The sequence below is a fragment of the Peromyscus maniculatus genome, chromosome 5 (genome assembly GCF_049852395.1).
Source record: "Peromyscus maniculatus bairdii isolate BWxNUB_F1_BW_parent chromosome 5, HU_Pman_BW_mat_3.1, whole genome shotgun sequence".
NCBI lineage: Eukaryota > Metazoa > Chordata > Mammalia > Rodentia > Cricetidae > Peromyscus > Peromyscus maniculatus.
The window spans coordinates 121,861,343-121,878,455 of record NC_134856.1 but is presented as its reverse complement, the minus strand read 5'-3'; the positions used below and the strand labels follow the sequence as shown (position 1 = coordinate 121,878,455).

At 43.4% G+C, this 17,113-nt stretch overlaps 1 protein-coding gene across 1 annotated transcript; it reads left to right on the top strand.

The window, feature by feature from the left end:
• The first annotated feature begins 6,099 nt into the window (after positions 1-6,099).
• C5H6orf52 (chromosome 5 C6orf52 homolog) lies at positions 6,100-15,660 on the top strand. The gene is made up of 4 exons (XM_076573625.1): positions 6,100-6,137; positions 6,261-6,540; positions 11,796-11,841; positions 15,444-15,660. The coding sequence occupies exons 1-4, from the start codon at positions 6,100-6,102 to the stop codon at positions 15,596-15,598; spliced, it is 519 nt and encodes a 172-aa protein (XP_076429740.1). The 3' UTR covers positions 15,599-15,660.
• The last annotated feature ends 1,453 nt before the right edge of the window (positions 15,661-17,113 follow it).

The window sequence follows — 17,113 nt, the reverse complement described above, 5'->3', positions numbered from 1 at the left end:
AAGCAATTATAAGGAGTAAGAATACCACCTGACCTCAAATTATACTATAGAGCTATAGTGAAAAAGACAACCTGGTACTGGTGTAAAAACAAACTAATGGAATAGAAGACCCGGAAATAAAATGGCAAAGTTATGCCCACTTAATTCTTGACAAAGGAAGCAAAAACACACTTTTGGGGTGGGGGTAATAAGTTCATTAATTAGTGCAAGCAAAATTGGATATCTACTTGCAGAAGAATGAAACTAGATTCATATCTTTCACCTTGTGCAAAAATCAGTTCAAAATAGATTAAAGAATTTACAACCTGAAATGCTGAAACATCTAGAAGAAAACAGGGGATACTCTTCAAGTGTTCTTGGTGCAGACAAGAACTTTCTGAACAGAACACCAAAGCACAGGAACTTCTTACTTACCAACAGGTAGGACTACTTAAAAGTAAAAACTTTCCAGACAACAGAGGAAACTATCAGAGCAAACTGCCCACAGAATGGGAGAAAATCTACCAGCTACCCTCCACACAGGTGACTTAATACCCAGAATTTACAAGGAATTGTAGAGATTAGACACCAAGGGCATAAAACTGCTAATCAATTGCAAATTAATGAATGGACAGTTTTCAAGAAAGAAACAAGTGCCAATAACTATTTTTGAAAGTGCTCAACATCAGGGAAATGCCAATTAAAATTACTTTGAGATACCACCTCACCCCAGTCAGAATATCTATCATCAAGAAACTGGACAGCAAATTTTGGAGAGGATGAGGAGAGAGGAAACTTTACTCATTGCTGATAGAGGGGCAAATTAATACAGTGATTATGGAAATCAGTTTGGAGGTTCTTCAAAACATTAAAATAGAACGTCCATGTAACTCCACTATTTCACTCCTGGGGATATAGCCAGGATCTCCAATCCTACCACAGAGACATTGGCACCCACATGTTTATTGCTGCTTTATTCACTATAGCAAAGAAACCAAGCTGTCTATATCAACAGATGAATCAAGAAAGAAAACCTGGTGCATACATAGAATGGAATACTATTCAGTTCTAAAGAAGAAATTAAAATTTGAGAGAAAATGGATTTAGAATATTAAGCAAAGTCACACAATCGGAAAAAAACCGTGTTCTTCCTCATGTGGATCATAGCACATAAGAATGTATGTATGATGTAAACAAATGTACATGAAGATACAGTATAGCCTGTAGAAAGGAAAAACGAGAAAGGATGACTAACTAGCAGGTGATGAGGAAAGACTAAATGCAAATAATGGAGGACGGACATGTGAGTCATGAAAGAGGACACGAAACTAATTGTTTTTCTAGTTGGGGTTTTTTGGTTTTGTTGTTGTTTTGGTTTTGGCTTCTTGAGACAGGGTTTCTTTGGTAGCATTGGCTGTCCTGGAACTGGCTTGATAGACCAATCTGGCCTCTAACTCACAGAGATCCACCTACATTTGCCTCCTGATTGCTGGGATTAGAGGTGTGGGTTTATTCTAATTTTAACTCTCTCATGGATTTTTTCACTTTTTGTGGCGTATAAGTGCATAAAATGTGTTTAAAACTGTAAAATCCAATATGAAGTTCCATTGAGGTGTATAGACTTTTGGACTTGGTAAATTTGACTGATTTTTTTTATTTGCAAGTCCTTTATATCAAAGTTTTAATAAAAATCAGCGATAATTGAGATCAGTGAAGTGAAGCAGTTTATGTGAACAAAGCAAACCATGACTTGTCGCCCAGTATAAAGGAGGCAGAGGTGGGAGGAACACCGTTCCAGGCCGGCCCAGGCTCCAGGAGATCCGGTCTCAGCCATCACTCCCTTCCACAAAACAGAAACACCTGGGATCTCAGCATTTGGGAGGTGGAGACAGGAGAGTCAAGAGTTCAAAGCCAGCTTTGATAGGAGAGTCTGTCTCAGTACCCTCAAAACACACACACACACACACACACACACCAACAACAAAATTAAAACAAAAATATTAAACACCATGATTTGCAAATTGAGCTGCTTCCAAAAACAGAGCAGGTTCTGGGAACTCCAGAATACTGTAATCAAATGGTCTTTACAGAAAAATGGAAGAGTGGTGTAATTAGCTACAGCTTAGTCCATTAAATAACAACAGTGTCATTTAATTGGCTACAAGGCATCTAGTAAGCCACTGAGGCTGGATTACTGTGAATGAAATCTACACTGCTTTGACCTGCTGGGCTCAGTGTGGGCACCGAGTCCAGATGCATAGCTCTTACAGCTCCTACAGATGTCATCCTGTACTGGAATCTGGTAGTACCAGACCATCAATCACACTTTTGCTTGCTTACATTTGATAGGTTTTAGAGGAGAGCTTTGTGACTTGACAAAGTCTTCTGTTCCAAACAGGAATCATAGCATATGATTGGCTCTAGGATGCTAATCATTAAGTGTAGGTATTATAGTGATTTTACAAAAGAAACAAAACTGCCTTAGAAAGTAGTCAAGCCAATCACAGAGCTCAGAAGACTTTGTATGCCAGCCAAAAGTTAAGTAATAGGGTGGATGAGGGCACATTGATAAATGTCAAGGGTATTTCGTTCCTTAAAAGTATATGAAAATCTGTGGATCTAAATTTTTGGAGAACATTTATAATAAATAAAATTTAATTAACCTTTTTAAGGGGATTACTGCTTCAATGGAGTAAAATCGGATTTTACACTTTTAGATCTATTTTTCTGTACTTACATGTCATCAAAAAATGAAAACTCCATGATAGAGTTAAAACTAGAAAAACAGTGAAGCCCAGAGTAAAATATCCTAATTTGGTATTAGGTTAAAAATGCTGAAACACACCCAGGACAGTGATGTTTCCAAGGCCACACAGCTAAGTGGCAGCCAATTACTGCTCCTGTGACCTCGAACTTTCTGGTTCACAAAGAACAAAGCTTCAGCCTTTCCTTTCACTTCCAGCCAGATCAGCAGCGTCTTAACTAGCTCAGGTTGCAGGACTTATTGTGAAGCTATATACCTGTTCAACTAGATTCAAACGGGACATACTTCTAAGACTTCCTGTTCTCTCAAAACAGGCTGTAAAAGGCCACTTAATCCCGGTATGAAACTGAAGTTGCCAAGGACCAAACCAACTGTTGAGCAATCAATAACACACTAACAGGATTTTTATTGTGCTTTAAAGTTATTGATTGCAAAGCTTTTTACACTTGAGCCATGGAGCCATGGCTTCATTCATTCATCCATCAGGTAAATATCTATTAAGGACCTGGCTTTGTTTGATTTGCAAAAAAAAAAAAACAAAAAACCCAAGAACTATAGTACAGTCCTTGGCTGTATTCCTTTTTGAATAGCAGCTATTCTTTTTTGAATAGCAGTGGTTACTTAAGTAAGATAGAGTGGAGGAAAATTAGCCCCGTTCAGAAGAATCACAAGGGTGTAATATTTCCACTCATTCACCATCCTTCTTCCATGTGGAAAGTGGAGAGTCTGTTAGATTCTAGGACTTCGGGGCTGTGTATAGCTGTATTTGCAGAGGTGTTTAGTACCTTTACATTTCTGTTCTAAAGCAAGCCAAGATTTTGGTCAACTTCCCTGGGCACTAACAGGCACAGGCTGCTTGCTTTGTGTGCTTCAATCCAGCTGAACTAGGTTTGTTTTCCTTTTGGGAAAATCACAAAGCACTACTTTTGAACCTACCCTTGTCATTTTCACCTACAAATGTTACTCCCAGAGTCCCCCCAAGACCACCAAGAGACCGAATCTGGTGCAAAATCAAAGAGTCTTTACTATGAGAACTTGGGACTCTGTCCGTCTGATGCAGCAGCAGAACAGGAGAGACCCCAAGTAGCAATGGGGCAGGGTTTTTAAAGCAAAGGGGGTTTGGGGTTACAGACTACATAGGAACAGACTCGGGACTGTTTTATGTGAGTGGCAATCATGTTAGTAACTTTTAATTGTCTAGGGTTAGTTGGGGCTTACAGTTATCATTTTTAGGCAGGCCTGGACAAGTCCCAGGCTCGTCCTTGATCTGCCATAGAGACTGGCTGGCCTAGCACATTCACATTGACCCATGCACGTAGCTCTGAGTTGGTGAGGGGTCCCAGACAGTAAACAATTGACTGAACCTTGAGCAGTCAGAGTACGTGCCGAAAGGGAGCTACTGCAAGGACTATGTCTTTTGTTCATGGCCCTCCCAAAAACTGCTTGTTCAAGTCTCAGGAAACCGAAATTGAGGCCTGATCTCTGAGAGAAGACTGAGCAGCCTGTTATGGTGTCTGCTTGGTCCTTTCACAAGTTCTCAGAATGTCTAGCTTCATCCAGGGTCCTTAGTTAAAGCCTTCTGTTCCTCAGCTCCTAACATCTTTCTGAGTGGATTTAACATGGCATGTTGGCCTCTCCTGTCCTCAGCTTCCTGACCCCCTTGGCAATGTTCAGTCTCCACATTCTTGTCTGCAGCCTCAACTCTCATCCATTTACAGCCATGATTCTGATTGTCTTTCTATAAAATGCTCTAAAATGATAAAGGAATAAGGTTTTCTTTTTTCTTTTTAATAGAAAGAATCCTTCATCATCAACGTTTTGTTGGAGTCCTGGTGCTGCAGGAGTTAGGAATTGTGTTGATTTGATGCAATAATGGAGGCACCAGTAGCTTACACAGGCATCCGTTTAGTCAAGTGACCCTGGGAGCAGGCCAGTTCAGTGCTGGTAGAAGGAGTCCACAGTCAACAGACACCCAGACCCAGCCTTCATAATGTTAGAGCAAAGGTTATTCCCTGATACTTATCAGAGTGGGGTAATGTGACCTTTATTGGGGCCATTCCAGTGGCATAGAGACCACTGCATCTGTAGAGATTGGGTGCAATAATTAATACTGCCTTGGCAAATGAGGCTGGGTGCAATAATTAATACTGCCTTGGCAGATGAGCCTGGGTGCAATAATTAATACTCCCTTGGCAAATGAGAAGTTGTGAGGACATCCTTAGAAAATCACTAAGAGGGGACTGAAGAGATGGCTCAGTGGTTGAGAGCACTTGCTGTTCTTGCGGAGGACCCAGGTTTGCTGTCTTAGCCCCAACATGATAGGGTCCGTTGCGCTCTTCTTGACTCCATTGGCTCCAATATGCACATGGAGCATAAAAACACACAGGCTCACTCACATACACTAAAATAAATACTTTTAATCACTAAGAAAACATTAGAGAGTTTCTATGCACATTAAAGCTTGCATGGTGCTTGCTGTATCATGTTTTCATTCTAAAATAAAAAATATGGATACAGCTATAACCCCAGCACTCAGACCACTGAGGCAGAAGATCTTGAGTTTGAGGCCAGCCTCCTATACAAAGATCCTGTCTTAAAAATTTAAAATCTAGCCAGGCATGGTGTCGCACACCTTTAGTCCCAGCACTCGGGAGTCAGAGACAGGTGGATCCCTGTGAGTTTAAGGCCAGCCTGGTCTACAGAGTGAGTTCCAGGACAGCCAGGGCTGTTACACAGAGAAACCCTGTCTCCTTTGCTTGGACCTGCATTAGTGTAAAGTGTATGTGGTACTCAGCTCCCTCTTGATTCTACAGCTAGTTGAAATAATGGTTTCTTTACTTAGGTATCTAAAGAGAAAGCCATGAGGTATTGGCTCCAGGAGTTATTCTTAGCATATCGCTGAGGGGAGAGCCGGTCAGATTGTGGTATTTGTTTAGATTGTCAATATTGAAAGTGACATCCTTATCTACTAAGGGGCTGTGAGGAGCAGGCAATGTAGACGTCTGGCTTCTTCAAGGTTCACAACACAAATACACAGAGAATTCTGCAGGCTTCGTCAGTCCCAGCAATTCTAGGAGGTACTGGCAGCTGGAAGCCAAAGACGTTTGCACACATTTCCCCACGTGTTTGCAGATGCACCCCTGCCTCCTCTCACACCATTGCCTCTTTGTCAGGAAACAATTGCCTAGCAGGAATTGCCACTAAATGTAATTGCCCTCTTTCATGGCTGCTTATAAGAGGTGTTTGTAAGGGTTGATCCAGCTGATGTAATTTCAGACCCAGAAATAAAAGTGGTCAAGTTGTTTTCTTCAGTGTCTGGAGAAGTGGCCAGATGGGAGGATATTGTAGGCTTTGGCATGGCTCAACAAAATAACTATTACTTCATCTGGCAAAGGTGAGTGAGGTTTTATTGATTTTATACTTCGAATGAAAGCCCCAGTGTTATTTAATGCAAGTTCTTTGCCAACCACCAGCCTGTTCCTTGGAACATAGGCGATTTCATTTTTAATGGTTGAAGCAGAACCATCCTGACTAGAAACTTCTGGAAGAGTGCATGTGTGGTGCTGCCACCGTGGGTGATGACTGTCACTCCATGTCCTCCTCCATCTGTCCTTAGGGAGCAGCTGAGGTCCCATGACAGCCTAGGTTGCCCCTGTGGCAGCAGTAGTGAACAGCCGCACAGCTTTTTCCATCATTCCGGCCACAGCGATGCCTCCACAGTGAATGGAAATGGGCCCCGCCCTCTGCCTGTGTGTGAGCAGCCTGAACCCCTAGCTGGACCTTGGGCTGTTCCAGAGGTAACCCTTGTTGAAATAACTCTTAGTCATCTATGTGCCTGATAGTGTAAGCATCATTTCCTTACCTTTCCCCCCTCCACTCCTATTTTCTCTTTCTTTCTTCCCGTTTTTTTTCTTTTTGGAAAGGCAAATGATTTAAATTCTTTCTGACTCCTCTAGAAAGTAAAATAATAGACTGATTAAATCTTGACCTAAAATTGCTTGCTAGTAAATTTTAGATCATCATTGGAAGTAGATTTCGCTGTCACTTAAACTGGGCCTGGAAAGAACTTTGGTTGGCTAAAGGAGACATGAAGACCATTTAGAAAGATGTTTTAACACCGATCAGTGATGTGTTTCTAAGTCCCCTGAAGATGTACCTGCACCTCTCTTCTCATTCCCTCTCAGCTTGGAGGGAAAGTATCCTTGGAATGAATTTGTCTTCTACATCTTTCTTCCAAATGCCTGCTAGCCGAGTTGGTCAAACTTTCTTTCTGCTGAGGATAGGGATGGGGCTTCATTAAAAACAACAACAATTAAAAAAAAACTTGTACTTCCAGCTTCTTTAAAGAGAACCCTCTTTAAAACTTGCCCCTCTAGGACCCGGGGGTTGTAGCTCAGTGGTAGAGCTGATACCAAGCATCACAAAGCCCAGTCCTAAGCCAAACTAATCAAACAAGCAAAACCAATGTCCCTAAAATGTTGGGATGCACAGGCAGTAGATTCTCTGAGTTTAAGGCCAGCTAGGGCTCCTGAGGGAGATTCTGTCTCCAACAGCTCAGTTAACCCTGTTTAGAGAAGTTATGGGTTTTATTCCATCTTCTTCTAATATTCAAAGTATTTTTGGTATCTGAACAACTTTTACCTTTCTTCAGGTGTTTGCCTGGATTTTTTTGTGGTATTTGTTTGTTTGTTTTGTTTTTTTGAGACAGGGTTTCTCTGTGTAGCCTTGACAGTCCTGAAACTAGCTCTGTAATTAGGCTGGCTTCGAACTTCTGTCTCTGCTTCCTGAATGCTGGGAGTAAAGGCATGCATTACCACCGCCCAGTTGTTTGTTTTTGTCTTTTTCTGTTTGTTCGTTTTGCTTTTGAGACTACATTTCCGGGAGTGGAGGGGCTGAATTAAAATGTTAAGCAACATTTAAAATGTAGTTAGGAATTACTCTGTTTTAGTAAAGTGGTGGTTGAAGCTTCTCTCCCAAGATCCATGCCTTCACTAGCCCTGGGTAGCTGGCTAGGTTTCCAGTACCAGGCGTGATTTCCCTCTTGTTGAGTGGGTCTTAAGTCCAGTAAGAGAGCTGTTGGTTACCCCCAAGGCATGCGTACCACTACTGCCCCCTCAGAGTCATTGTGCCAAGCTGGTCATTGTTGTGGTTCACACCCATCCAAACTGGGTAGGACGTTGGCTGCTTCCCTCCTTTGGAAGCTTGTGTGTGTGTCACCTGCTGGTACCCGGGAAGCATGTGCTGAGAGAGAACACATTCAGGGCAGTTCTAGCTCAGGGGCCTCTGGGCCCTGTGTCTGAGGTGTATCTTCAGCAATAGGGTGTGTGTGTGTGTGTGTGTGTGTGCATATGAGCATATGATATGTAATATGTAAGTAATTGTAACAACAATTAATGAAAAGGGCCTTGATTTGAAAGAGAACAAGGAAGAGTATATGGTAGGATTTGGAGGGAGAAAAGGGAAGGGGGAAATGATATAATTATATCATAATCTCAAAAATATAAAATAATAATAATGTTAAGCAGCAGAATGCTCACCCCAAACCTTGAATTTGCACTTCATTGCTGTCTGTGGGGGAGTGCTGGCTTGTTTGGGGTCTCGTCTGTGTGAGAAACCAATCAAATAGGCAAGGACAGCGTGGATCTATTAATTGTCCAGGGTATACAGCTGCTGAAATGTTCACTGGGAACCAGGAGTGATGGTGCACACTCTGTAATCCCAGCACTTTGGGAGGCTGAGGCCAGAGAAACAGGAGTTGGGGCTAGCATGGGCTACACAGGAGACTATTGTCTCAAATAAATAAGTGAGTAAATAAATAAATGTTCATTGTGCCCATGTCCCATGCTGTCCTGTCAATTTTCTCCTTTTGGGGTGGTGTCCTCTGCTTAACCACATAAGTGATCAGGCAGTGAGAAAAGTGAGCTTTGCCATTGAAAGGTGATGGCTGTCACTTGAATTGTGTCCTGACGTGCACAGTGATGAAGGCCTCTTCTTAGCACCGATGTTGAATTTAATACCTAGGCTTTTGGTTTCTAAAACTTTTTAAAAAATTAATATTTTGTTCATGTATATTTCATTTTCATAATTCAATTTTCTGACAAACACTTTCACCTTCAACTGTTAAAGTCTTTCAGGTGTGCCTTTTATATAAGACAACTTGTTTTCTCTCCCCCACCCCAGAGGGGGGCATCCTTTTAACAGATGCTCTGTATGTTTTTTAAAAAGTTTGCCCTCTGGAACTTGAGAAATGGCTCAGTGGTTAGGAACACTGGCTGCTCTTCCAGAGGTCTTGGGTCCAATCCCAGCAACCACATGGTGGCTCACAACCATCTATAGTGGGATCTGATGCCCTCTTCTGGCATAGAGATGTACATGCACATAGAACACTCATCTACATAAAATAAATAAATCTTTAAAAGAAAGTTGTTGTCTGAGGTTTGAATTCACATTTTGTTCTTTTACCCTCTGTTTGGGGATTGCCTGTATATCAACCTCAGAAATTACTTTTTCTCTCTACTCATGAGAGCACTAAAATAATTAACAGATTCTTTCTCCACCTTATTAACCCTTCCCTCTGTTCTAACAGTTAATTTTTGTTGTTATTTATTATTATTATTATTATTATTATTATTATTATTATATTAAAGATGTGAGCCATCACACTCAGCTATTTCTGTTTATTTAGGTTTATTTTTTATTTTATGTGTCTGAATATTTTCCCTGCATGTATGTCTGTTCATCATGTGTGTGCCAGGTACCCGTGGAGATCAGAGGAGGGTGCAAGATCCTCTGGGCCTGGAGTTGCAGAAGGTGTTGCGAGCTGCTGTGTGGACGCTGGGGGTCGAAACCTTTCCTTTAAGGACTACTGGTGACTCCTGGTCAGGGACCCTCATGTCCCACAGATGCTCTCTCTTCGGGAGTTTCTGCTTCCCAAACTCTTCAGAGTTCACATTTATCAGAGTGAGATAGGAAAGGACAGAACATGAGATCACTTAAAGAAAAGACCCCCTTTAAACTCTGACTCTGGTGGCTTACCCACTTATAAATGGGGGGGGGGGGAGACACAGCTGGTGTGATTATATCCGTTACTGAATCGTTTATTTTTCAAACCAGGACATGTTTCAGAGGGAAGAGGAGACTACCTTTAGGTAGATAATGTATCTTCCCTCCCAATACGATCTACTTATTATCAAGGGAAGTTTAAGTTCACGGGTGCTAGGACCTAATGTAGGTGCTAGGACCTTGAAACAGCTGTGCATAATTAAAAGGGAAAGCATCTTGTTGGATGTTGTGTGTTGCTCGGGTCAGTTGAAGAAAGAAGGTCACTCCAAGATGTATTCAGGCTGTCGCAGCAGGGAGGAACTGTTTCTATGAACTGAACCCCAAGCAGCCATGCAAATCCATATTTCTCCCCTGCCCCCCACCCAAGCCATATTTCTTGATTGTTACACAAAGGTTGTTTTCAGGATAAAACAAGTTCCTTGTACCAAAGCCCCTGATCTAATCTGTATGTTTTGTGAAGGAAGTCCTCACACTCCTGCAACTTTAGTCCTTACTGTGAGCTGTTTGTAGTATCCAATAACACAGGACGCTCCAGGTGTGTCAGGACTGCCTTGTGACCAGGGTCATGCAAAGGCTGTAAAGCTCCTTCAGAAAAACAGCTCTCTAGATGACAGAAGACAATCACTGTTTTCCACAATGATTTCTTCCAGGTCTAAGTACTTATAGAAACCAGCTACTTCATTCTCGTGGTTACCCTAGATACAGTGAAAAACAACTATTTCATTCTCGTGGTTACCCCAGATACAGCGATTCTGGTAGATATCTGCTACAGTGTCTAAAGCTGGGGTGGCCCCCAACCCTGAATAAAGCACACGGCAGGCAAGCAAGAACACAAGCTCAGATGCCCAGCACCCACATAAAAAGCCAGGCATGGTGACGCACATCTGGGATTCCAGCGTCTCTGGAGACAGAGACAGGAGGCCCTCTGGGGCTTGCTTTTCAGTCCTTCCAGCCAAACTGATGAGTAAGAGACTTCATCTCTCAAAATACAGTGGGGAGAGAGGATGGAGAGACAGCTTAGGAGTTTAGAGTACTTGTTGCACTAGCAGAAGACATGGATGCAATTCTCAGCACCCACATAGTGGCCCACAACTATCTATAACTCCAGTTCCGGGGATCTTCTCCTCTCTGTGGACAACAGGCTTGCACATGGTTCACAGACATACATGCAGGTAAAACATTCATACACACAAAATAAATCTAAACACATTTAAAAGAATCAAGTTCAGTGATCAAAGAAGACACCCAATGTCAGCTTCTAGCCTCCATATACATGCATGTGCACATGCACACATACACAAAAGTGTTCAGCAGGTGTGTGTAAAGGGGACATTCACATGTGTGCCACCCCAGAGCCAGCACAGTCTGGATTAATCAGCCAAAATTTATGCTTGAGGTGCTTCTGGAAGTTACTCTCCTCATTTGGTAAAAATGTGGTTCATTGCTTCACTGCTCTGCATTCTCTGTGACTCCGTGGGTACCTAACGGGCTGGTTTTGTGCTTAGCCCTAGGTGGTTGGTGGGGAGAGTTTGGGGTCTGGACAAGGAGATTGTGTTTCTGGAGGTGTTGCAAATTGACTTCTGCAAGAGAGGCCAGTGTAAAGGTGGGGAACAGGCCACCTGATACAGAAATAGGAAGTCTGTCTGGCATGGTGGTAAACACTCGGAAGGATGAAGCAAGAGGATTAAGAGTTAGAGGCTAGCCTGGGTTACGCAATGAAATCCTGTGTTAAGCAAGACAACACAAAGAGCCTAATGCCGGGAGCCTCTGCTGTGTGGTTCCTGGGCCCTGGGATTCTAACAGTTCCCAGAAGCTGTTGTCAGCCTCATGGCCTGCTTAACATTTTTTCTGCAGTCCAGCTCACCTACCTCATGATTTGGGGAGGTTTAGGGGGTTTATGTTTTTCTGAGCTAGGTTTTCTATCCCAAGAAAGTATGTATGATGTTAAATCTTTGCATCTTTTCTCTTAAGATACTCATTTTCTTTGTAGGAAACCTCAACCCCATCTGGAAACCAAGGTGAAGAACTTCTAGGAGGTAATGTGAACCCTGAGCTGCAGTGGTTGAGAAAAAAGAAAAAGAACAAGTTCTAGGTACCTCATTCTCTCAAGTTGCTGGAAACTGAGAGATCTGACAGGAAAATTCCACTGTAGATTTGCTTAAAAATTCTCTTTAGAGAATTGTCCTGTCTGGGGAGACTGTTTCTATGGGGTCTAATAGGTTTTCTGTGCACTCTCCTACCCCCACCCCCACCCCAAAATATGTTTCTCTGCTGATGCACTAAGCCAGATCAAGTAGAACTGAAAAAGTATAACAACAGGTTTATTGAGCAAAGTGACTCCTGGGAGGGTTCTCTGGTCCTAGAAATGAGTGCCCAGGCCAGGGCAGGAAAGTTTTATAGATTGTAGGGCAGAAGTGATGACCTGTCCATCACAAGCTGGGTTTGTGCCTAAGTACGGTCAAAAGCTGAGTGCTTAGGTGGGGACTTGGGCAGCTGGGGCAGCATTGAGGGAAGAAGTTACAATAGTCACCAAGAATGTGGGACTGGGCTTTTTGGCGCCTTTCCTTGTTTGGAGACTCTCTGAGCAGGCAGGGTTTGAGGAGGGAGAGGGAGAGGGAGAGGGAGAGGGAGAGGGAGAGGGAGAGGGAGAGGGAGAGGGAGAGGGAGAGGGAGAGACCATTATTTCCAGTAAAGACTAGTTCCTCTCTGTCCCTTTGTGTTCTCTAGCTTTTATCATCTACAAGGGGTCAACACACTCCTTAATCTTGGCCTTCTAGGACTTAGGGCAAACACATTTTACCTATTATATGAATGTCAGTGCAAATGGATTAAGGATTAATTATGCTTCATTTTGTCTGTGAGGGCTGAGATGGAACACAGGACCTTTTCCACACCCACATTTTATTTTTTAAAGAAAAAAAGCAGGAGGTAGTTTCTGTAGCTATGGCTTCCTGGTTTCCCTCTAGGCCATTGACTGATTACTGGGGACCCAAGAGGTGGCTCTGGAGTGACAAGCTGGAGGTATTTTCTCAAGTTTTCATTTGTTCTGAAAAGAACAGACGGGCCCACAGAAAGTTTTTGAATGTGTCATATTTGAAGAAGGGGAGAAAATACTTTGTCACAGAAAAGAGAAAGGGAGAGATGGAGAAATGGGTGCCATTGCCTATTGGTACTCACAGGAGAGATGGAGAAATGGGTGCCATTGCCTATTGGTACTCACAGGAGAGATGGAGAAATGGGCACCATTACCTATTGGTACTCACAGGAGAGATGGAGAAATGGTGCCATTGCCTATTGGTACTCACAGGAGAGATGGAGAAATGGGTGCCATTGCCTATTGGTACTCACAGGAGAGATGGAGAAATGGGAGCCAAGTCCTGCTGAGCCATGGCTGGGCAGACCCATCCTTTGTTATCTTAAAGAAGGTAGCAGGTGATTGTGGTTTTGTGGCTCAGGAGGTCATCATGGAGTTTGCATGCTTGTTGTTTTCCTTTAAGAGACAGGAAATATTTGTATCAGTCGGTTGTTCTAGATGTCAGTCTTTAGATTTACGTAGGAACAAAGGGTGCTTATTTCAGCTCTCAGGGGATTTATTTTGGGTTAAAATGTGAGCCTGCTCTTCTTGCCTTCGTGAGCTATGCAACGTACAATGAGGACATGGTAGTAAGCTAGGTGTGGTATCCCAACACTTGTGAGGCAGAAAAATGATGTGTTTGAGGCTAGCCTGGGCTACACAAAAACACTGTCTCCAAAAATAAAAGCAACACCCCCAAAGATCTAGTTTCCCAATCCAGACTGTCAGGGTTCCAATCCTACCTACTAGCTCTACGACCCCAGACAGATTAATGTCTAGTTGGTTTCCTTTCTGTAAAGTGGGTTGTCCTCTCTAACTCAGAGGATATGTGAGTGTGACAACTCAAGAGCTCCTGTGTGTCCTAACAGCACCTGGCATACAATAACCACAAGAAGGGACAGCTAGGTCATAGACCCAGAGAAGCATAGCTGACAGAAATCAACACCAAACACCAGCTGCCCAAAAAGATGAGTTTAAATCTCTAGTAGGGAAACTGAAGAGAAAACTGAAGAGACTGGGAACTTGGGTATTCACTGTTTCCACGTGACGTTCCCAGTGTGCATGGATACAGCTGTCTACCTTGGCTGCTGTGAATCTCCCTGCCTTTGCATTTAATAGGCTTACTCATCATCACACTCCCCACCACAGGTTACAGGAGAGAGGGCATGCTCACACCTAAGGGTGTCGTGTCAACCCAATACCTCTCCTCCAACCACAACATGTAAACAACACAACCCTCCCTCCCCCAAATTGTGCTTAACTGCTCAGGAAAGATACCTGGAACTGAACTTAAGAAAAAAAATTCAGAAAGTTCAGGAGAAAAGGTAGAAAAATATAGTCTTAGACAGGATCATTTTATGTAGTCCTGGTTGACCTGGAACTTACTCTCTCTGTAGACCAGGCTGACCTCAAACTACAGAGATTTCCTTCTGCCCCTACCTCCTGAGTGCTGGGATTAAAGGCATTTGCTATCTGACCCAGACTGGAATTTCCCAGCCCTGGCCACACAGCTCTAGTGGCTGGAAATCCCAGGCTCAGGTTTCTCAAAAGAAATATGGCTCAAAAGACTAAGGTTCAGACAACACACCACCAATGGCTGATGCAGGTGATTTCACAGTAATGAATTCGAAAGGGGACTGTATGGGTCTGCTAGAACTGCTGTGACCAAGTGCCACAGGCAGAGTGGTTGACACACCAGAAACTCCTCCCCCCAGTTTCCCAGGCCCTGGCCACTCAGCTCCAGGGGCTGGAAGACCCAGGCCCAGGAGGTTCTGGCAGGAGTTCTCTCCCTGGCATGTGGATGTACTCCTCTGAATGCCCTCACAAGATCTCTCCTTGGTGTTGATACTAAACCTGAAGAAGTAAGTCCTGCTGCCTTCTCATTTAAGGGCACTAATCCTCTCAGACCGGGATCCTACCCCATCACCCCTCCAACCTCGATCATCCGCCCCCCGAGGCCCCAGCTCCAAAGACTCTCAAAATGAGTGCTAAGACTTGGTATATGAACTCAGGGAGGGACACAACATTCAGTCCCTGACATCCTTGCCACGGAATATGAACCCATGGGAGGCAAATGATGGTGCTGGATGCATTTAGACTTGCAAAAATTATGAAGAGCTTCTTCAGTTACATTCAATGCAAGGGGAAAGAAAATGGGTTAGTTTAAAAAAAAAAAGTGACTTTGGTGTTTTGGGGAACCTCAGGAAGCCTGACACCTTGGAAGGAAAACCCAGATATATTTATATATGGTCATGGTATGACCTCTTATCATGGGTTCCAGGCTTTCGAAAGTGGAGGTCAGGTTCTCTGCTTTAAAGTTACTTGATACATGAAGCTTGCTCACTTACATAGGTCTGTTTGGTAAGCAGAGATGCTGTTTACAAAGCATCCTCCTGAGTTCTCAGGCCAGAAGCTCCAGTCTCATCCTTGGCTTTCGCTTTTTTCTGAAAGGAATTCCTCCAAGCACCTTTGGACTTCGGTTTCCTTCCATCCCCTCCAACTGTCCAGGTTCCTGATGAGCCCTGTGTGAAACTGTCTTTCTCCTGTCTGTAATGGCTTCTGCAGACCCAAACCTTCATTTGAGTATTGAAGAATCAAACAAGAAGTTCATGGCAGAAAGTGAAGAACTGGACGACTCCCTCATGAACTGTCACTGGCAGCCTCTGGACACCATCCTGTCTAATGTCCCTGGTGAGCCCTACCCACACTCCCCAATATGAAACAAGTATTCACTATGTCCTCCAACTGGCCTATTAATTGTATCTTGCTTTGGCTTTGGAGAAAAAAATTCCAGGAATATATTAGATTCTGAATATATTATTAACTATTTTCCCCCTGGTACTGGGATTGAGCCTAGAGTCTCGAATGTGTTAGGAAGGCTCTGTACCACTGAGTTATGCCCCCAGCCCTCAGAAACCATATGGAAATATAAACTTCTGGGACTTCAGTGAGAATGACATGATGATATGATATAAGTAAAGATTACCAGCACAGTTATTCCAGGAAGTGTGTTATCAAGTCGGTTCCAGAAGAATTCACATGACTGATGAGGCAGAAGTCACAAGATGACATTGGAAGGCAGATTTTACAGAGATGGGTTTGTGCTCAAGGGTTGGTGGCCTTTGCTACTGTGTTTTGCTGACTTCCTGTAACAGTAAACTCCCATGGGGAGAAATCAGATGCACATGGGATATAAAATCTCCCTTGGCATCTTGTCTGGCAAATGTCAATTAGAGGTAGATGCTCAATCTTCACTAGCCCTCAGGCACTGTTTAAGGAAGTTGGTTTAACCACAGAAGGCAACGGAGAGTCATTCAGTTGAACAAGAAGATTCCTAAGCATGAACAAAGTTCACCTCATCCATACAGCCTGATGGTTTTTCTAAGATCAAGGAATTGGGACTCTATACAAGCCAGTTGTGAAGCTTCAGTGTGCATCATGACTGTGTTTATGAAGTGGGAGTGGGGTAGTTGGAGAGATGGTTCTTAACTAGAGTTAAGAGTGCTAGTTGCTCTTCCAGAGGCCCTGGGTTCAATTCCCAGCACCCACATGACAACTCACGACTACCTATAATCCAGTTCCAGGGAATCCGATGCCCTCCTCTGCCTTCTACAGGGACCAGGTATATATAGTGCATAAATGTACATGCAGGAAAAAACAGATATTCATAAAATAACAAACTATAAAAACCCAAATAGGTCTTATTGTGCTCTGGTTTATTGCTTTGCCTCAAATAGACACTTCAGGGAGACCCCTGGATTGAGGTCATAGACTTGAAAGCTAAAAGCATATGTTTAGGAGGGTTGGTCAGGCCACAAGCAAAGGGATCAGACATCACCTTTGCAAAGGTACTTAGCTCATGCTGAACCCCTGCTGCACAGGCCCTCGAAAGCCCCTCAGAAAGCCTGGTGGGCTGTAGCTGCTGCAAACGAAGGCAGGGAGCAGGACTTCCCCACCCCACCCTGTCGCCACTTGCCATTTGAGCCCAGACTTTCCTTCCCATAAGGATTATCTTGAGCATTTTCCCTGACCTCTGCCATAAGATACCCATAGCCCTCTTGTACCATAATGTGACTGAAGAGTCCCCAGACCAAGCCATATGCCCCACCCCCAGGGGAGAAACCGTGCCCTCACCTAAGATTATAGCAATGGTCACCAGGTTCCAGGAAGGTGTGTTGAGACTGAATCAGAAAGTTTGCTCTAGGATTTGATAGTGAAATGAAAAAAAACACCGA